The 15,458-nt window shown below is 46.2% G+C and overlaps 1 protein-coding gene across 1 annotated transcript in view; it reads right to left on the bottom strand.

Annotated features, from left to right (window-relative positions):
* PSEN1 (presenilin 1) overlaps positions 1-15,458 on the bottom strand; it is a 142,474-nt gene that overhangs the window by 47,125 nt on the left and 79,891 nt on the right. Inside the window, exons 5-7 of the mRNA XM_030214855.1 lie at positions 13,782-13,923; positions 5,862-5,929; positions 1,988-2,208 (exon numbers count right to left, since the gene is read on the bottom strand). Of these exons, the coding sequence (XP_030070715.1) occupies positions 1,988-2,208; positions 5,862-5,929; positions 13,782-13,923 (431 nt within the window). The remainder of the gene's footprint in view (positions 1-1,987; positions 2,209-5,861; positions 5,930-13,781; positions 13,924-15,458) is intronic.

The raw sequence follows: 15,458 nt of genomic DNA, 5'->3' as shown, positions 1-15,458 counted from the left end.
GGAGATGGGGCGGTAGTTGGAGGGACAGGTAGGGTCAAGTGATGGTTTTTTGAGGAGAGGTGTGACTACGGCGTGCTTGAAGGTGTCAGGGACAGTTGCAGTGGAGAGAAAGAGAATGCCCAATACTTCCTAAAAATGGCTCTAGGATTAGAATTTCAATGAAAGAAATGTTAATTCTTTGCTTCTACACAAGTTCCAAAAAGAAAAGCTAGAATACTCTGGCAGAACTCTGGAGAAACGCAGTCGCTCACATCCCTTAAAGGTGGAAAGGCCAACAATCTGCATGTTATACACAAGCTACCTCCTATGGTTTGTAACAGTTACAGGATAAAATACAGTAGCATTAACCTACACATACCATTCAAGTAAGATTCAGTGGCCAGGTTTTGTTGTAAAGCTCACAGCTCTTGTTGACAACAGTTCTTCAGAAAGGCACTGGCAGCATCCTTGAGAACAAATAACAACTCAAGACAAACCCTACCGGCATTTCTAGACATGAGTTGAAAAATTACACTCCAGCAGATATGGAGGTCTCCAACTCAAAGAGAAGAAAGGAGACAGGAGGTACTGGATGTACAACTAACAAATTTGTCAAGTAGAGTGGAATAGAGATGGAAAACTTCAGTAAAGGCAAAACCGTTGTGGGGGGTGAGAGAGAATCTTCACCATGCCAGAATGCCCCTTTATATAATAAAATAAAATTAGTAGGTCATTTATTTAAATCTCAGTATTTTGCAGCCAATGCTGCATCAGTATTCACATGTGTAACAGAACTGCCCTATCAGGAACAGAGGTAATGACAGCAGGCTCCTGACACACTGGGATGAATTCTATAAATCGTGCCTAAAAAATAGGCACAGAAAAAACCCCCAGCTTTAACCCTATTCTATAAGCCATGCCTAAAGTTAGGTGCAGTTTATAGAACAGTGCTTAAGCACAGGGATCTTGCATAAATTTAGGCACACCCATTTTCACCAACAAAAACGTGGTGCAAATGGCCCCACCTAAATTTATGCACGGAACCCCCTTATTCTATAATTGCACATATAACTCAAAGTCATGCCCACACACTGCCCCGTAACACCCATGACCCTACCATTTCCGTGCCGTGCCTACATATTCATTGATTTCAATTAGCGTCAATAATCACTTTTTAAAAATCCAATTGGCACTAACTGGCTGATATTCAATTAAATTGCACATGCCCAAATTGAATTAGGGGGAATTATGCTTTGGCTCACACCTGCCCACATTCTGCAAGATTTTTTAGCTGTCACAAGCATTATTTAAATTAAGCAGTAATATTATGCAGGCGGTTTTATATAAGCATATATGTAATATCAGTTTAGATTACAACAGTCTACAGATTAAACTCATATTTAATGCATGTTACTTAATGATAAATAATACATAAAATAATGAATCCTAGTAATGAATACATACCCATAAAAATAAAACATAGCAACACAAAGCATAACAATTCAACACTATTAAAATATAATACAGCAAAATATTTTTTTTAAAACACAATAGAAGCCAATACATTACCCTACTAGTACCAAGAACCAAACTTTCTCACTGTCACTAGGAAGGAAAAGGTCGTCAGACATGAATTTAAAGGGGTGTTAAAAGATGATTTATATATATATATATATATATATATATATATATATATATATATAAAACTCAGGGGGTCTTTTACTAAAGCTTAGCTCGAGGTATCTGCAGAAGGGCCCATTTTATTCCATGGGCCTTGCTGCAGATAGCTCGGGCTAAGCTTTAGTAAAGGACTCCCTCAAGTCTCTGGCTAGGGGCAACTCTCTATTACTGTACTTCATACAACAAACCAGGTCTTGTCTAAGATGAACAACTTTCAGGCCAAGATCATATGAAGTGGGAAATAAAGAAGGATGTGTATTTTTTGGTCTCAAGCACACCCCTGCTTGTGACCAGACATCTAATAATACATCAAACTCTGTGGTCTTACCGTATACTGAAATTACACCTAGAATGAGCCAGGCAGTCCACTCAGGCAGATATTTAATGAAGACCAAAGCCATCAGGGCACTGATCATGATGAGATATGCTTGCTGCAAGCGGAGAGGGCCTTTCCAGTGAATACATATCATCCCCACCACACCAAAGTTCCAGATTATCAGTGCCAGTGTGATGTAGTCCATGGCAACATTATATGTCTTGAACACTTCACTGAGGAGACCAAAGGGTATGTGCATTAGATAACTGTAGAGACTGACAGACATAGATCTATTCCTCAAAGCAACTGTATTCAGGATCTTCACAATTTTATTTTTACTCTCTTCAAAGCTTTTCTCCTTTCTTTCTTGCTCCTTCAAGCCTAATATCCTAACTCTTCCTTTCCCCCACTAAGTTCTCCCCAATTGTCTTTACCATAAATGTACCTCACTCTACCATATCACCTTGCTATTACTCGCAACTTGTATTTGTTCACACTGGAATCAGTTAACGCCCATTACAGTACTATGTAAGCCACATTGAGCCTGCAGAGAAGTGGGAAAATGTGTGATACCAATGCAACAAATAAAAAAAAAATAATATCAATCATCTGACTTATCTTGGTTTAAGATCTACTACCACTACTACTTATTTCTATAGCGCCACTAGACACACGCAGCGCTGTACACTTGAACATGAAGAGACAGTACCTGCTCGACAGAGCTTACAATCTAATTAGGACAAACAGGACAAACAAGAGATAAGGGAATATTAAGGTGAGGATGATAAAATAAGGGTTCTGAACAAGTGAATAAGGGTTAGGAGTTAAAAGCAGCATCAAAAAGGTGGGCTTTTAGCTTAGATTTGAAGACGGCCAGAGATGGAGCTTGACGTATCGGCTCAGGAAGTCTATTCCAGGCATATGGTGCAGCAAGATAAAAGGAATGGAGTCTGGAGTTAGCGGTGGAGGAGAAGGGTGCAGATTGGTTGGTTGTCATAAGTGTTGAGTGTCATTGCTCCACCCTCGACATCATCATGTAGTGACGCGAGGGCCGGGCAGACACTCATGGGGAAATCGCGATCTCTTTCTGCATACCACTGTATCTAGGGAACCTCCTTGCCAGAAACTCCAACATTTCATAACTAGTGTATAGAGCTGTTTGGTTTTTCAAATCAGTCAGCTTTGTATAACATTCCTTTTCCTGATCTAGTAGGGCAATTAGCTGGCTTGTTTCTTGGTTTTCTTACAGACTATAGACAGGCTTGCTTAACCCTCGTAATGGGCTATAAACTTTACCAAGTGTTTGTTTGTTTATTTCAAACAGGCTTATACATAACACAGGGACATTTTCAGTGAAGGACCACAATGAGTGATAGGTATTCATTACAAAGGGCAAATGATGAATATTTGTGAAAAAATATCAAAGAAACAGAATTATGTGAAGGTGAACTTGGAGGTCAGAGTTGAAGAATACCAGATAAGTAAGAGAGAAAATATAAGGCATTAAGTGACTGGACAAATTAAGCTTCAGTTTTCAGCCTGGGTACCTACTGTACTAGGTCAGAATCTGACAGCTTCCGAAGGTAAAACAGAGAGAGAGAGATTGATTTTATTTTCCTTATACTGAAATTTGGACTGATATAAATAAGAATTCAATTTTCTGTAATACTGGGACAAAATAATTTTTATTGTAACCGTTTATTTACTCTTAATAAATTTTAGCATTATTATAAAAGAGAAAAAACTGAACTCTTAACGTGTTTTCCCTTTGTTAGAAAGGCTTGCTTTTTTTCTAGCCTTGTCTGTTCAGCTCCCTTTAAAGACAAGAAGGGAGTGCCCTATAAACACTAGATATGCCTGAGAAGAAAAAGATACCCTCCGAACCTCTGTGTACATCCTTGGGTGCTTTTATTTTCATCTTCCATCGCTGCTTCTCCAAGATTCTACAGGTGTAAAAGCTCATCACTATCCTTCGCTGAGCAACCTCCAGCATTCCCTTACACTTGCTAACAAGTAACACACATGAACACAGCATATGACACCACCTGACAGCTCAAGGTCAAGCGTACTATTCTGCTTGGGCTTGTTAGTGGTTCACTGGGACCAGGATTCATTAAAGCTGATAGTCTGTATGTGACTTTCAGTGCTGCTATTTTTAAGTAGGAATTGCAAGGAATAAAAATGTTTCCTTCAAATAGATTTTTGGTCTAGTAGTTTTCTGTTGCCCCTTTGAGCTGCAGCTCAAATCAGAACCAGATTCTACTATGCTACAACACCTTGAACATTCATTCCCAACTAGCTGGTGAAGGGGAGAGACGCTTCCCTGCTTTATAGGTTCAGTAGAAGGCAGTGCCTCTTCCCCGTCTAGCCCAACCACTGCAAAAAAAGAATTTTGCCCACATTTACCCCATTAATTACCACTCAAGACACAAACGAGTAGCATAACCTGAATAACATCCTTTGGTCCAGTGGTTCTGAAACCTGTCCTGGGGGAATCTCCAGTCTGTCAGATTTTCAGGACATCCACAATGAATATACTTCAGAGAGACTGCATGCCTACTACTTTCATTATAGGCAAATCTCTCTCATGTATATTCATTATACGTCCCTCTGAGTTTCCTTATTTCACTCTGATTACAAAATATATAACTACCTCCTCAAAGTACCACACTTATTTTAAACTGCAAAATTCTTTTATTCAAATACTTTTAAATACCTGCAATAACTGTATTTTAATAATTATCCCTAATCCTTACTTCTCATTCATACCATCACACGCTCCCACCTATCAGGCTATGTCTGTCCGTGGCACAGTTTCACAATGATATTCTGAAAGGAATTTGTACAATGTCCTTTGACTTATCTGAATGTCCACCACATTATTCTGTAGCATCAGTCCATATATTTCTATAATAGTGTACAGAGTCCTCTTTCCTTTCTTCAATCATGTAAGGCAAATGTTTTTTCTTCACTTCTTGCATTTAATCACGTATCTGTGCCACAACGTTCAAAGCTTGTGAGAAACCTGAGTCCCATCAAATTTCAACTACATATTTCTCTTATCTGTTCTTCAGATTATTCTCCTCGAGTCTCCTCTCCCCTGTGAATAGGACTGTGAATAGGGGAGAGAATAATTGATTGAAGAAAGGAAAGAAGACTCTGTACACTATTATAGAAATATATGGACTGATGCTACAGAATAATGTGGTGGACATTCAAATAAGTCCAAGGACATTGCACAAATTCATTTCAGAATATCATTGTGAAACTGTGCCACGGACACACATAGCCTGATAGATAGGAGCGCATGATGGTGTGAATGAGAGGGTAAGGATTAGGGATAATTTTTAAAATACAGTTATTGAAGGTATTTAATTAAAAGTATTTGAATAAAAGAATTCTGCAGTTTAAAATAAGTGTGGTTACTTTGAGGAGGTATGCATATTCATTAGGGATATCCTGAAAACCAAACTGGCCAGTGGTCCTCAAGAACAGGTTTGAGAACCTCATCTTTAGTCCACCTTCACTCCATTCTTTCATTAAGGAATTATTCATTCAATGTTTCAGACTTTTATAAAAACATGAACTCTTTTTTTCAGAGGGTTAGCGGTTAATCGTTTAATGGATAGGGTTTTCAAAGGGTGGGGGGAGGGAGTGTTAGGCTTTAAAATCATGAACATGGCATCGCTCTTCATATTATCATTTTGTTTCACTTGTTGGATAAGTGGATATCAGTAACATTAAATTAGCATAACCATAACATTTTTTATATGTCTGTACTCAACTAAATTATTTTGTAAGGTTATTAGTTTACTTCTGTCGCACATGGCTAGGGAGGACAGCTGAACAGAAGCTGTAGAGTAACAGCAAATCTTTACTGACTTACCCCAAGTAGATGAAAGAGAAAAAGAAAAGCAGAAGAAGAGAGGAAACGATCAGCCAACCATGGATCACCTGTAAAAAAAAAAAAAAAAAAGAGACATTTTTATCCACTCACATTCCTTCTGAAGGGCCTGAGCTTCACTGCTTTTAATCCCATTGCAAAACTATGACTGAAAAGATGTACAAAACAAGCAGTAATACCACCCATGCATCAGTTACAATTGTTATGGCTAAAACCATTTCTGCAATACTTGCAAGATGTCCCCCAGTACTTCTCCTGAACCCCAGGAAACTGCCAAGTTAAACACAATGATCTCATGTAGAATGACACTGTTATTCCATGTACTGCATGATGTATTTGTGATATCACAGCTAATATGAACCAAGGAAACCTAGCGTGAGATAACAGAGAAACATACACAGAATATGAGAGCAGATAAGTACCTCAAGGTCCATCTAGTATGCCCAGTTCCGTTCCTTGTGCATTGCTATAGACACCCTATTGATCCATATCCAAAAATCCTCTTGGCTTATCCCACAATTTCTTGAATTCCATTACTATTTCTCTCCCAAGAGACTATTCCATCCCTCCTCCTCCCGTTCTATGCCTTGCAGCAGGGGCCATAGACTGCTTGACTCCTTTAGGAACCCAGTAGGCATACACTATTTCTCTAGCCAATATGGCACACTTCTGTACGATGGCTGGGATTCTGTCTCCCCAGGGTACCATAACCAGGTTTGGCCAGCTTGAGGAGTGGAGTGTAGGCCTGGTAATCAAACCCAGATCTCTGCAATGACCGTGCAAAGCAATGCAACTGAGCAACCAGTAAAGCGAATGATACATACCTGTAGCAGGTGTTCTCCGAGGACAGCAGGCTGATTGTTCTCATGACTGGGTTGACGTCCACGGCAGCCCCCTCCGACCGGAAAAAAATTTTGCGGGAAGTCCCGCACGAAGGGCACGCCCACCGCGCGTGCGCAACCGTCTTCCCGCCCGTGCACGACCGTTCCCGCTCAGTTAAATGACAAGCAAAGGAATGAGGAAAACGCAACTCCAAAGGGGAGGAGGGAGGGTAGGTGAGAACAATCAGCCTGCTGTCCTCGGAGAACACCTGCTACAGGTATGTATCATTCGCTTTCCCCGAGGACAAGCAGGCTGCTTGTTCTCACGACTGGGGTATCCCTAGCTCTCAGGCTCACTCAAAACAAGAACCCCGGTCAATTGAACCTCGCAACGGCGAGGGCATAACAGAAATTGACCTACGAAGAACTTCTAACTGAGAGTGCAGCCTGAACGGAATAAAATCGGGTCCTGGAGGGTGGAGTTGGATTCAAACCTCAAACAGATTCTGCAGCACCGACTGCCCGAACCAACTGTCGCGTAGGGTATCCTGCTGGAGGCAGTAATGTGATGTGAATGTGTGGACTGATGACCACGTCGCAGCCTTGCAAATCTCTTCAATAGTGGCTGACTTCAAGTGGGCCACTGACGCTGCCATGGCTCTAACACTATGAGCCGTGACATGGCCCTCAAGAGCCAGAACAGCCTGGGCGTAAGTGAAGGAAATGCAATCTGCTAGCCAATTGGAGATGGTGCGTTTCCCGACAGCGACCCCCTTCCTATTGGAGTCGAAAGAAATAAACAATTGGGCAGACTGTCTGTGGAGCTGTGTCCGCTCCAGATAGAAGGCCAACGCTCGCTTGCAGTCCAATGTGTGCAACTGACGTTCAGCAGGGCGGGTACGCGGTCTGGGAAAGAATGTTGGCAAGACGATTGACTGGTTAAGATGGAACTCCAACACCACCATTGGCAGGAACTTAGGGTGAGTGTGGAGTACTACTCTGTTATGATGAAATTTAGTATACGGAGCATGGGCTACCAGGGCTTGAATCTCACTGACTACGAGCTGAAGTAACTGCCACCAAGAAAATGACCTTCCAGGTCAAGTACTTCAGATGGCATGAATTCAGTGGCTCAAAAGGAGGTTTCATCAGCTGGGTGAGGACGACGTTGAGATCCCATGACACTGCAGGAGGCTTGACATGGGGCTTTGACAAAAGCAAACCTCTCATGAATCGAACGACTAAAGGCTCTCCAGAGATGGTTTTACCCTCTACACTATAATGGTAAGCACTAATTGCACTAAGGTGATTCCTTACTGAGTTGGTCTTTAGACCAGACTCTGATAAGTGCAGAAGGTATTCAAGCAGGTTCTGTGCAGAACATGAACGAGGTTCTAGGGCCTTGCTCTCACACCAAACAACAAACCTCCTCCACTTGAAAAAATAACTCTTTTTAGTGGAATCCTTTTGAGAAGCAAGCAAGACACGGGAGACTCCCTCAGACAGACCCAATGAAGCAAAATCTATGCCCTCAACATCCAGGCCGTGAGAGCCAGAGACTGAAGGTTGGGGTGCAGAAGCGCTCCGTTGTCCTGCGAAATGAGAGTCAGAAAACACTCCAAGCTCCACGGTTCTTCGGAGGACAACTCCAGAAGAAGAGGGAACCAGATCTGACGGGGCTAAAAAGGCGCTATCAGAATCATGGTGCCGTGGTCTTGCTTGAGCTTCAGTAAGGTCTTCCCCACCAAAGGTATGGGAGGATATGCATACAGGAGGCCGTTCCCCCAATGGAGGAGAAAGGCATCCGACGCCAGTCTGCCGTGTGCCTGTAGTCTGGAACAGAACAGAGGCAGCTTGTGATTGGTCTGAGAGGTGAAAAGGTCCACCGAGGGGGTGCCCCACTCTCGGAAGATCTTGCGTACCACTCTGGAATGGAGCGACCACTCATGCGGTTGCATGAGTTTGCTCAGCCTGTCGGCCAGACTGTTGTTTACGCCCGCCAGGTACGTGGCTTGGAGAAGCATGCCATACTGACGTGCCCAATGCCACATCCTGACGGCTTCCTGACACAGAGGGCGAGATCCGGTGCCCCCCTGTTTGTTGATGTAATACATTGCAACCTGATTGTCTGTCCGAATTTGGATAATTTGGTAGGACAGCCGATCCCTGAAGGCCTTCAGTGCATTCCAGACCGCTCGGAGCTCCAGGAGATTGATATGAAGATCTTGTTCCTGGGGGGACCACACCCCCTGAGTGTGGAGCCCATAGACATGAGCTCCCCACCCCAGGCGAGATGCATCCGTCATCAGCACCTTCGTGGGCTGCGAAATTTGGAATGGACGCCACAGGGACAAATTGGTCCGATTTGTCCACCAGCGCAGTGAATTGCGGCAACTGATGGACAGGCGGATGACATCTTCTAGATTCCCGGTGGCTTGGCACCACTGGGAAGCTAGGGTCCATTGAGCAGATCTCATTTGAAGACGAGCCATGGGAGTCACATGGACCGTAGAGGCCATATGGCCCAGGAGTCTCAACATCTGCCGAGCTGTGATCTGCTGAGACGCTCTGGTCTAGGAAGCGAGGGACAGGAGATTCTGAGCTCTCGCCTCGAGAAGATAGGCCTGAGCCGTCTGTGAATTCAGCAGAGCTCCTATGAATTCCAGAGATTGGACTGGCTGGAGATGGGACTGGGTAATTTATCACAAACCCCAGCAGCTCCAGAAGGTGAATAGTGCACTGCATGGACCGAAGAGCTCCTGCCTCTGAGGTGCTCTTCACCAGCCAATCGTCGAGATACGGGAACACGTGTACCCCCAGCTTGCGGAGATACGCTGCAACCACCATGAGACACTTCGTGAACACCCGTGGTGCAGAGGCAAGCCCAAAGGGTAGCACACAATACTGAAAGTGACATGTCCCCAGACGGAATCGGAGATACTGTCTGTGGGCTGGCAGTATCAGGATGTGAGTATAAGCAACCTTTAAATCCAGGGAGAAGGGTGCCCAAGGAAAGCATCCTGAACTTTTCTCGCACCAGATACTTGTTCAGGCCTCTCAGGTGTAGGATGGGGCGCATCCCCCGTTTTCTTTTCCACAAGGAAGTACCTGGAATAGAATCCCTGCCCTTCCTGCCCGGGTGGCACGGGCTCGACCACATTGGCACTGAGAAGGGCGGAGAGTTCCTCTGCAAGTACCTGGTTGTGATGGGAGCTGAAGGATTGGGCTCCTGGTGGACAATTTGGTGGAGTGGAGACCAAATTTAGGGTGTATCCGCACCGCACTATTTGGAGAACCCACTGGTCGGAGGTTATAAGAAGCCACTTTTGGTGAAAAACTTTCAACCTCCCCCCCAACCGGCAGGCCGTCCGGCATGGCTACTTTGATGGCGGCTATGTTCCCATGGATCCAGTCAAAAGCTCGTCCCCTGCTTTTGCTGTGGAGGCGCAGGGGGCTGCTTAGGCACACGCTGTTGACGGGAACGAGCGCGCTGGGACTGTCCCTGTGCCTGAGGAGGCCTTTGGGCCGGCTGGGTGTACCTACGCTTGCTGTAGGCGTAGGGTGCATCCTGCCGGGCCCGGGAAAAACATCCACCTGCTGAGGTGGATGCTGAAGGCGCCCAGTGGGAGAGCTTGTCGAGAGCGTTTTCCCGCTGGTGTAGTTGGTCTACCAACTGCTCGACCTTCTCGCCGAAAATGTTATTTCCCCGGCAAGGGACATCCGCCAGCCGCTGCTGGGTATGGTTGTCCAGGTCAGAGGCACGCAGCCAGGAAAGTCTGCGCATCACTATACCTTGGGCCGCAGCTCGAGATGCCACATCACAGGTGTCATAGATACCCCTGGACAGGAACTTTCTGCACGCCTTCAGCTGCCTGACCACCTCCTGAAAAGGCCTGGACTGCTCCGGAGGGAGCTTGTCGACCAGGTCCGCCAGTTGCCGCACATTGTTCCGCATGTGGATGCTCGTGTAGAGCTGGTATGATTGGATGCAGGTCACAAGCATGGAAGATTGATAGGCCTTCCTCCCAAATGAGTCCAGAGTGCGAGACTCCCGCCCAGGGGGTGTTGAGGCGGTATCCCTCGAACTCCGTGCTCTCTTGAGAGCAGAGTCCACGACCGCCAAGTCATGAGGCAATTGAGGCCGCATCAACTCTGGGTCTGAGTGGATTCTGTATTGGGACTCCGCTTTCTTGGGGATGGTGGGATTAGATAGTGGCTTCAACCAGTTCCGAAGCAGCGTCTCCTTCAGGACATTGTGCAGCGGTACTGTGGAAGAATCTCTAGGTGGTGATGGATAGTCGAGGACATCGAGCATCTCCGCCCTTGGCTCATCCACAGTAACCACTGGGAAGGGAATGCTGATAGACATATCCCTGACAAAGGAGGCAAAGGAGAGGCTCTCAGGAGACGAGAGCTTCTTCTCCGGTGAAGGAGTGGGGTCAGAGGGAATGCCCACAGACTCCTCTGAGGAGAAATATCTGGGGTCCTCTTCCTCCCCTCACGAGGCCTCCTCCTCGGTGTCGGACATGAGCTCTCTCAGCTCAGACCGCAACCGGGCCCATCTCGACTGCGAGGAACCACGTCCTCGATGATGGCATCGAGCGGTGGACTCCTGCGCTGGCGGGGACGAAGCTCCCTCCATCGACGTTGACGGGGACTCCACCTGAGTGGCGGTTGACACCGGTGCCGCAAGCGGCGTTGGCGTCGGAGGCCTCATCATCGGGCCAGAGCCCACCTGCGCCTCCATCAACGGCGCCGGGGGTGCAAGCACCCTCGGTGCCGGTAGAGCCTGGCGCATCAGCCCTTCCAGGATCCCCGGAAGGATGGCTCGGAGGCACTCGTCAAGGCCCGCTGTCGGGAAAGGCAGGGGGCTGGTGTGGGCGCCGGTGCTGGAAGCTGCTCGGATCGAGGAGATGGTACCGAGATACCCGAGGGCCGGCGCAGCAACACCTCTTCAACTGAGGGAGAACGCTCCTCCTGGCACTGCCGCTTCCTGGGTGTCGAGTCGTCCCTTGAGGTCCCGGAGCTGCCAGTCCCGTGCGTCGTGGGCGACCGATGACGGTGCTTTTTGGCTTTCTTCCGTTGCCCGTCATCGGCGCTCCGCGGAAGAGACGAGGAGGAGGTGGAGCCCCCACGGCCTCGAGGTATCGGATCCGACAGGGTTCGGTCCCGATGGCCCTGAGCAGCGGGAGTGGCCGGGGCAGACTGCCCGCACGGCCGCTCACCACCGCCGTCGCTGGCAGGCCGGCAGGCCAAAGGTACCTGTGCTCCTGGGATCGATGCCACAGTCGGCGCCGTCGACACCGGTACCGGCAGCGAAGACCCGGCCGTCGACACCGATGCCGTCGAGGTCGACGTCGAAGGGCCGGCGCAAGTTCCAAAAAGACGGTCCCGCAGAACTTGCCTCGCCACCTGCGTCCACTTCCGTAAGCCGAGACACAAGGTGCACGTCTTGGAATTATGCTCCGGGCCGAGGTACTGGAGACACCAAGCGTGAGTATCGGTCTGCGAGATCTGCCGGCCGCACCGACCACACTTCTTGAATCCGCTCGGGACCTTCGAGGACATCTACGGAAAAATCGCATCGGCAAAGTCAAAATCGCTGCAATCCGGTTTCCGGGGCTGACTAAGAGAGGGACGAAGACACGTCTCTCTCCAGCGCGCAAAGGAAAAAAACTGAGCGGGAACGGTCGCGCATGGGCAGGAAGATGGCCGCGCATGCGCAGTGGGCGTGCCCTGCGTGCAGGACCTCCCGCAAAGTTTTTTTCCGGTCGGAGGGGGCTGCCGTGGAAGTCAACCCAGTCGTGAGAACAAGCAGCCTGCTTGTCCTCGGAGAAAACTATGTTTTAATTACACTTTTCACTGCTGGCTTTTCATGTTCTAGTCCAGGGATTCTTAACCAGTGGTTCCCATACCCTCAAGAAGTGCAGAGAAGGGTCTTGAAATCTGAGGCAATTTACTGAATCTTTCCAGACAGTTACTAGGGCAGCTATCATGGTATAACTATGTACTACTGTAATTCTAGTAACATGTTAGCACCGTTAGCAGCTGACTGTGAATATATAGCTATCAGTAGTGGACATGTGGTTAAGGAAGGGGATGTGAGGGTTTCATAGATCAGTTAAAGGGGTGCAGGAACCAAAAAAGGTTAAGAATCCCTGGACTACTCTATGAAACCTGTTACTCTAATAAAACTTTTACACAACATTCTCCACCTCCTGTCAAGCACTCCAGAAGTTAACAAGAATAACTTTATGAAGGAGAACCTGTAACTACATGTTTCACTACTTTTTGATTAAGACACACTCATTTTTTCCCACCACCCATGATCATTTATCTGTTGCAACAGTGTCAGCTTTACCTGCTGCTACCTGAATTAAATAGGCAGGCAAGTTAAAAAGCTGAGGAAATTCTGTCTACAAGAAAAAAATAATTTTGCTGAGACCAAATGTTAGACAGAGTCATACTAACCTTACCTGACCAAATTTTACTGCAACAGTACCAAGGTTTGTAAAGAGCCTGTCCTAGAACAACTGTACCCATTCACACATGCATTTCGATTTGAATTTTCCCTCTCATTTACCATCCACATGAGACCTAGTGAAATCCCCTTGGACTACCTAGGGGTTGGACAGGAAAGATGAGATGATAAGTTGTAGGAATTTTCCAAAGAAGCCTCAGACAAATCAGCCTCACTACACCTCCAAAACCCAACAGATGAGGGCACCGGGTCTTCAAAAGCAACAGTGACTCGGTCGACACAATAGTGAGGAGGATGGAAAATCATTCTTGTAGCTGGTACGAATGACAGAGCCCAACAGTTTAGAATGCTAGCAAGTGGTTGTCATCGTAAAGAAAGTTGTTTACATGAAAAAAAAATCCTGCTCTTCTAGCACAGAACAAGGTGATCTCTCCATGACAGAAATTGTAATGTACCCCAACACTACCTTTTAGTCTCAGTAATTATACAGCATTTGCATGCCACTACAATTTGAATCTTCAGGTAAACTGCTCTGGCTTGAATGCAGGAGGAGGTGAAAGAACATGAACCCTCTGGAGGTGTGGTCTGTCCACAGCTCACCTTATAACATCTGTACTTGTACAACACAACTAGCAAGATGGTCATCACTATGATAACACTGATCATGATGGCAGCATTTAAGATGGAATTGAGTGCTCGCTGTCCTACGGTTTCAGTATCTTCCGTGAAAGGAGTATAGATCCTAGAAAGAAAAACAAACATTTTGAATTAAAAGAAAAGACTAGAACTAAAGCCAGTCAGTCATGCCACACACATGATTTTTTTTAATGAGCCTCTAATTTGATGCATAATGGGGGGGGGGGGGGGGGTGGAATAAAACACCCCACTGGCTGAATACCTCCAGATATACAGTCAACTATGTGGCTCTGGAATTTTGTAAGACACTGGCTAGGAATGGTCAATTTAATTGGAATAGTTATGTCTTCTATACCAAATCTAAAATTGAGGAACAGGGGAACTGGAATAATTTTCATAACTGGGGTAGAAAAACCTTCTCCTTGCATCCTCAGGAAATGCTGCAGGACCCACTCCAGCTTCTAACACCTATGAGTAAAGGGCTGAGGAAGAAAGGGGGCAGTTATTTTCCCCATTCCAAAGTGAAATGTCTGAACATGCAAAGAACCACCAGAGTTCAGAGCAAATGGCAGAAGTAAACCATAGCCCCTTCCTTCTTTCTTGGCAACTGGTTAGAGACAGAACTGCACACTAATAGAAATGCATCAATACACTCTCTTCTGAATTCTCTTCCCCTATATTTTCTCCACACTTAAAAATCTACCCACAGATAAAATTGTTATACCCTAACGATCTCTTGCTATTGTTCGATCGCCCTATCATTTCCCCACTGTTACATTCCATAGTTTCTATGCCCCTAATGATGTTTTGACTTGACTTTGTCTTCCCATAACTCTTCACAATGTAACCCATAATCGTACTGTAACAAATTGTATTTCCATCATTCACAATGTATTGTAAGCCACACTGAGCCCGCAAATAGGTGGGAAAATGTGGGATACAAATGCAATAAATAAATAAATAAATAAAACTAGAAGCCTCTAAAACAGGAGCCAACTGGTGACTCACCTTCTGAGACAAAGCTGAAAAAAGTCCCCAATGTCCAGTATATTCAGTAAGTGAAACTCTACCACTGACATCCCTTGCTTGCTCTAAAGCAAGCCAAAACAGGGAAATGTCATCATTTTCTCTCTCCTCATTGCAATTTAGGTGGTAATGCAGCTTCCATCTTCTGCTATTCCCTTGGTAAGGCAACTTCATGAAATACCCCCGACAAATGCAAAATTGTAAGCTCACAGGCCCAGTGAATGTGCTGTGCACTGAAAGGCAGAAAACCTGGATCAGGCTTCTGCTTCTTATGTTAAACTAGTAAAAAAAGGCCCATTTCTGACACAAATTAAACGGGCACTAGCAAGGTTTTCTTCGGAGTGTGTATGTTTGAGAGTGTGTGTGAGAGTGTGAGAGAGAGAGTGAATGTGCGAGTGTGTGACAGAGAGTGAGACTGGGTGCGAGTATGTCTGTGAGAGAGTGTGTGTGAGAATGTGTGCCATAGGCCCCCCCCCCTCCCTCTGAGTTCCAGGGTCGTCCCCTCCCTCCCTCCGAGTTCCAGGGGACAGAGTTTCAGGTTCCCCCCCTCTCCCTCCGAGTTTCAGGGTCCCCCCTCCAAGTTTCAGGTTCCCCCTCTTTCCCTCCCTCCAAGTT

The sequence above is a fragment of the Microcaecilia unicolor genome, chromosome 9 (assembly GCF_901765095.1).
Source record: "Microcaecilia unicolor chromosome 9, aMicUni1.1, whole genome shotgun sequence".
In the NCBI taxonomy this organism is placed as follows: Eukaryota; Metazoa; Chordata; class Amphibia; order Gymnophiona; family Siphonopidae; genus Microcaecilia; species Microcaecilia unicolor.
The sequence above is the reverse complement of the archived record's forward strand: the minus strand, read 5'-3'. Positions and strand labels throughout refer to the sequence as shown.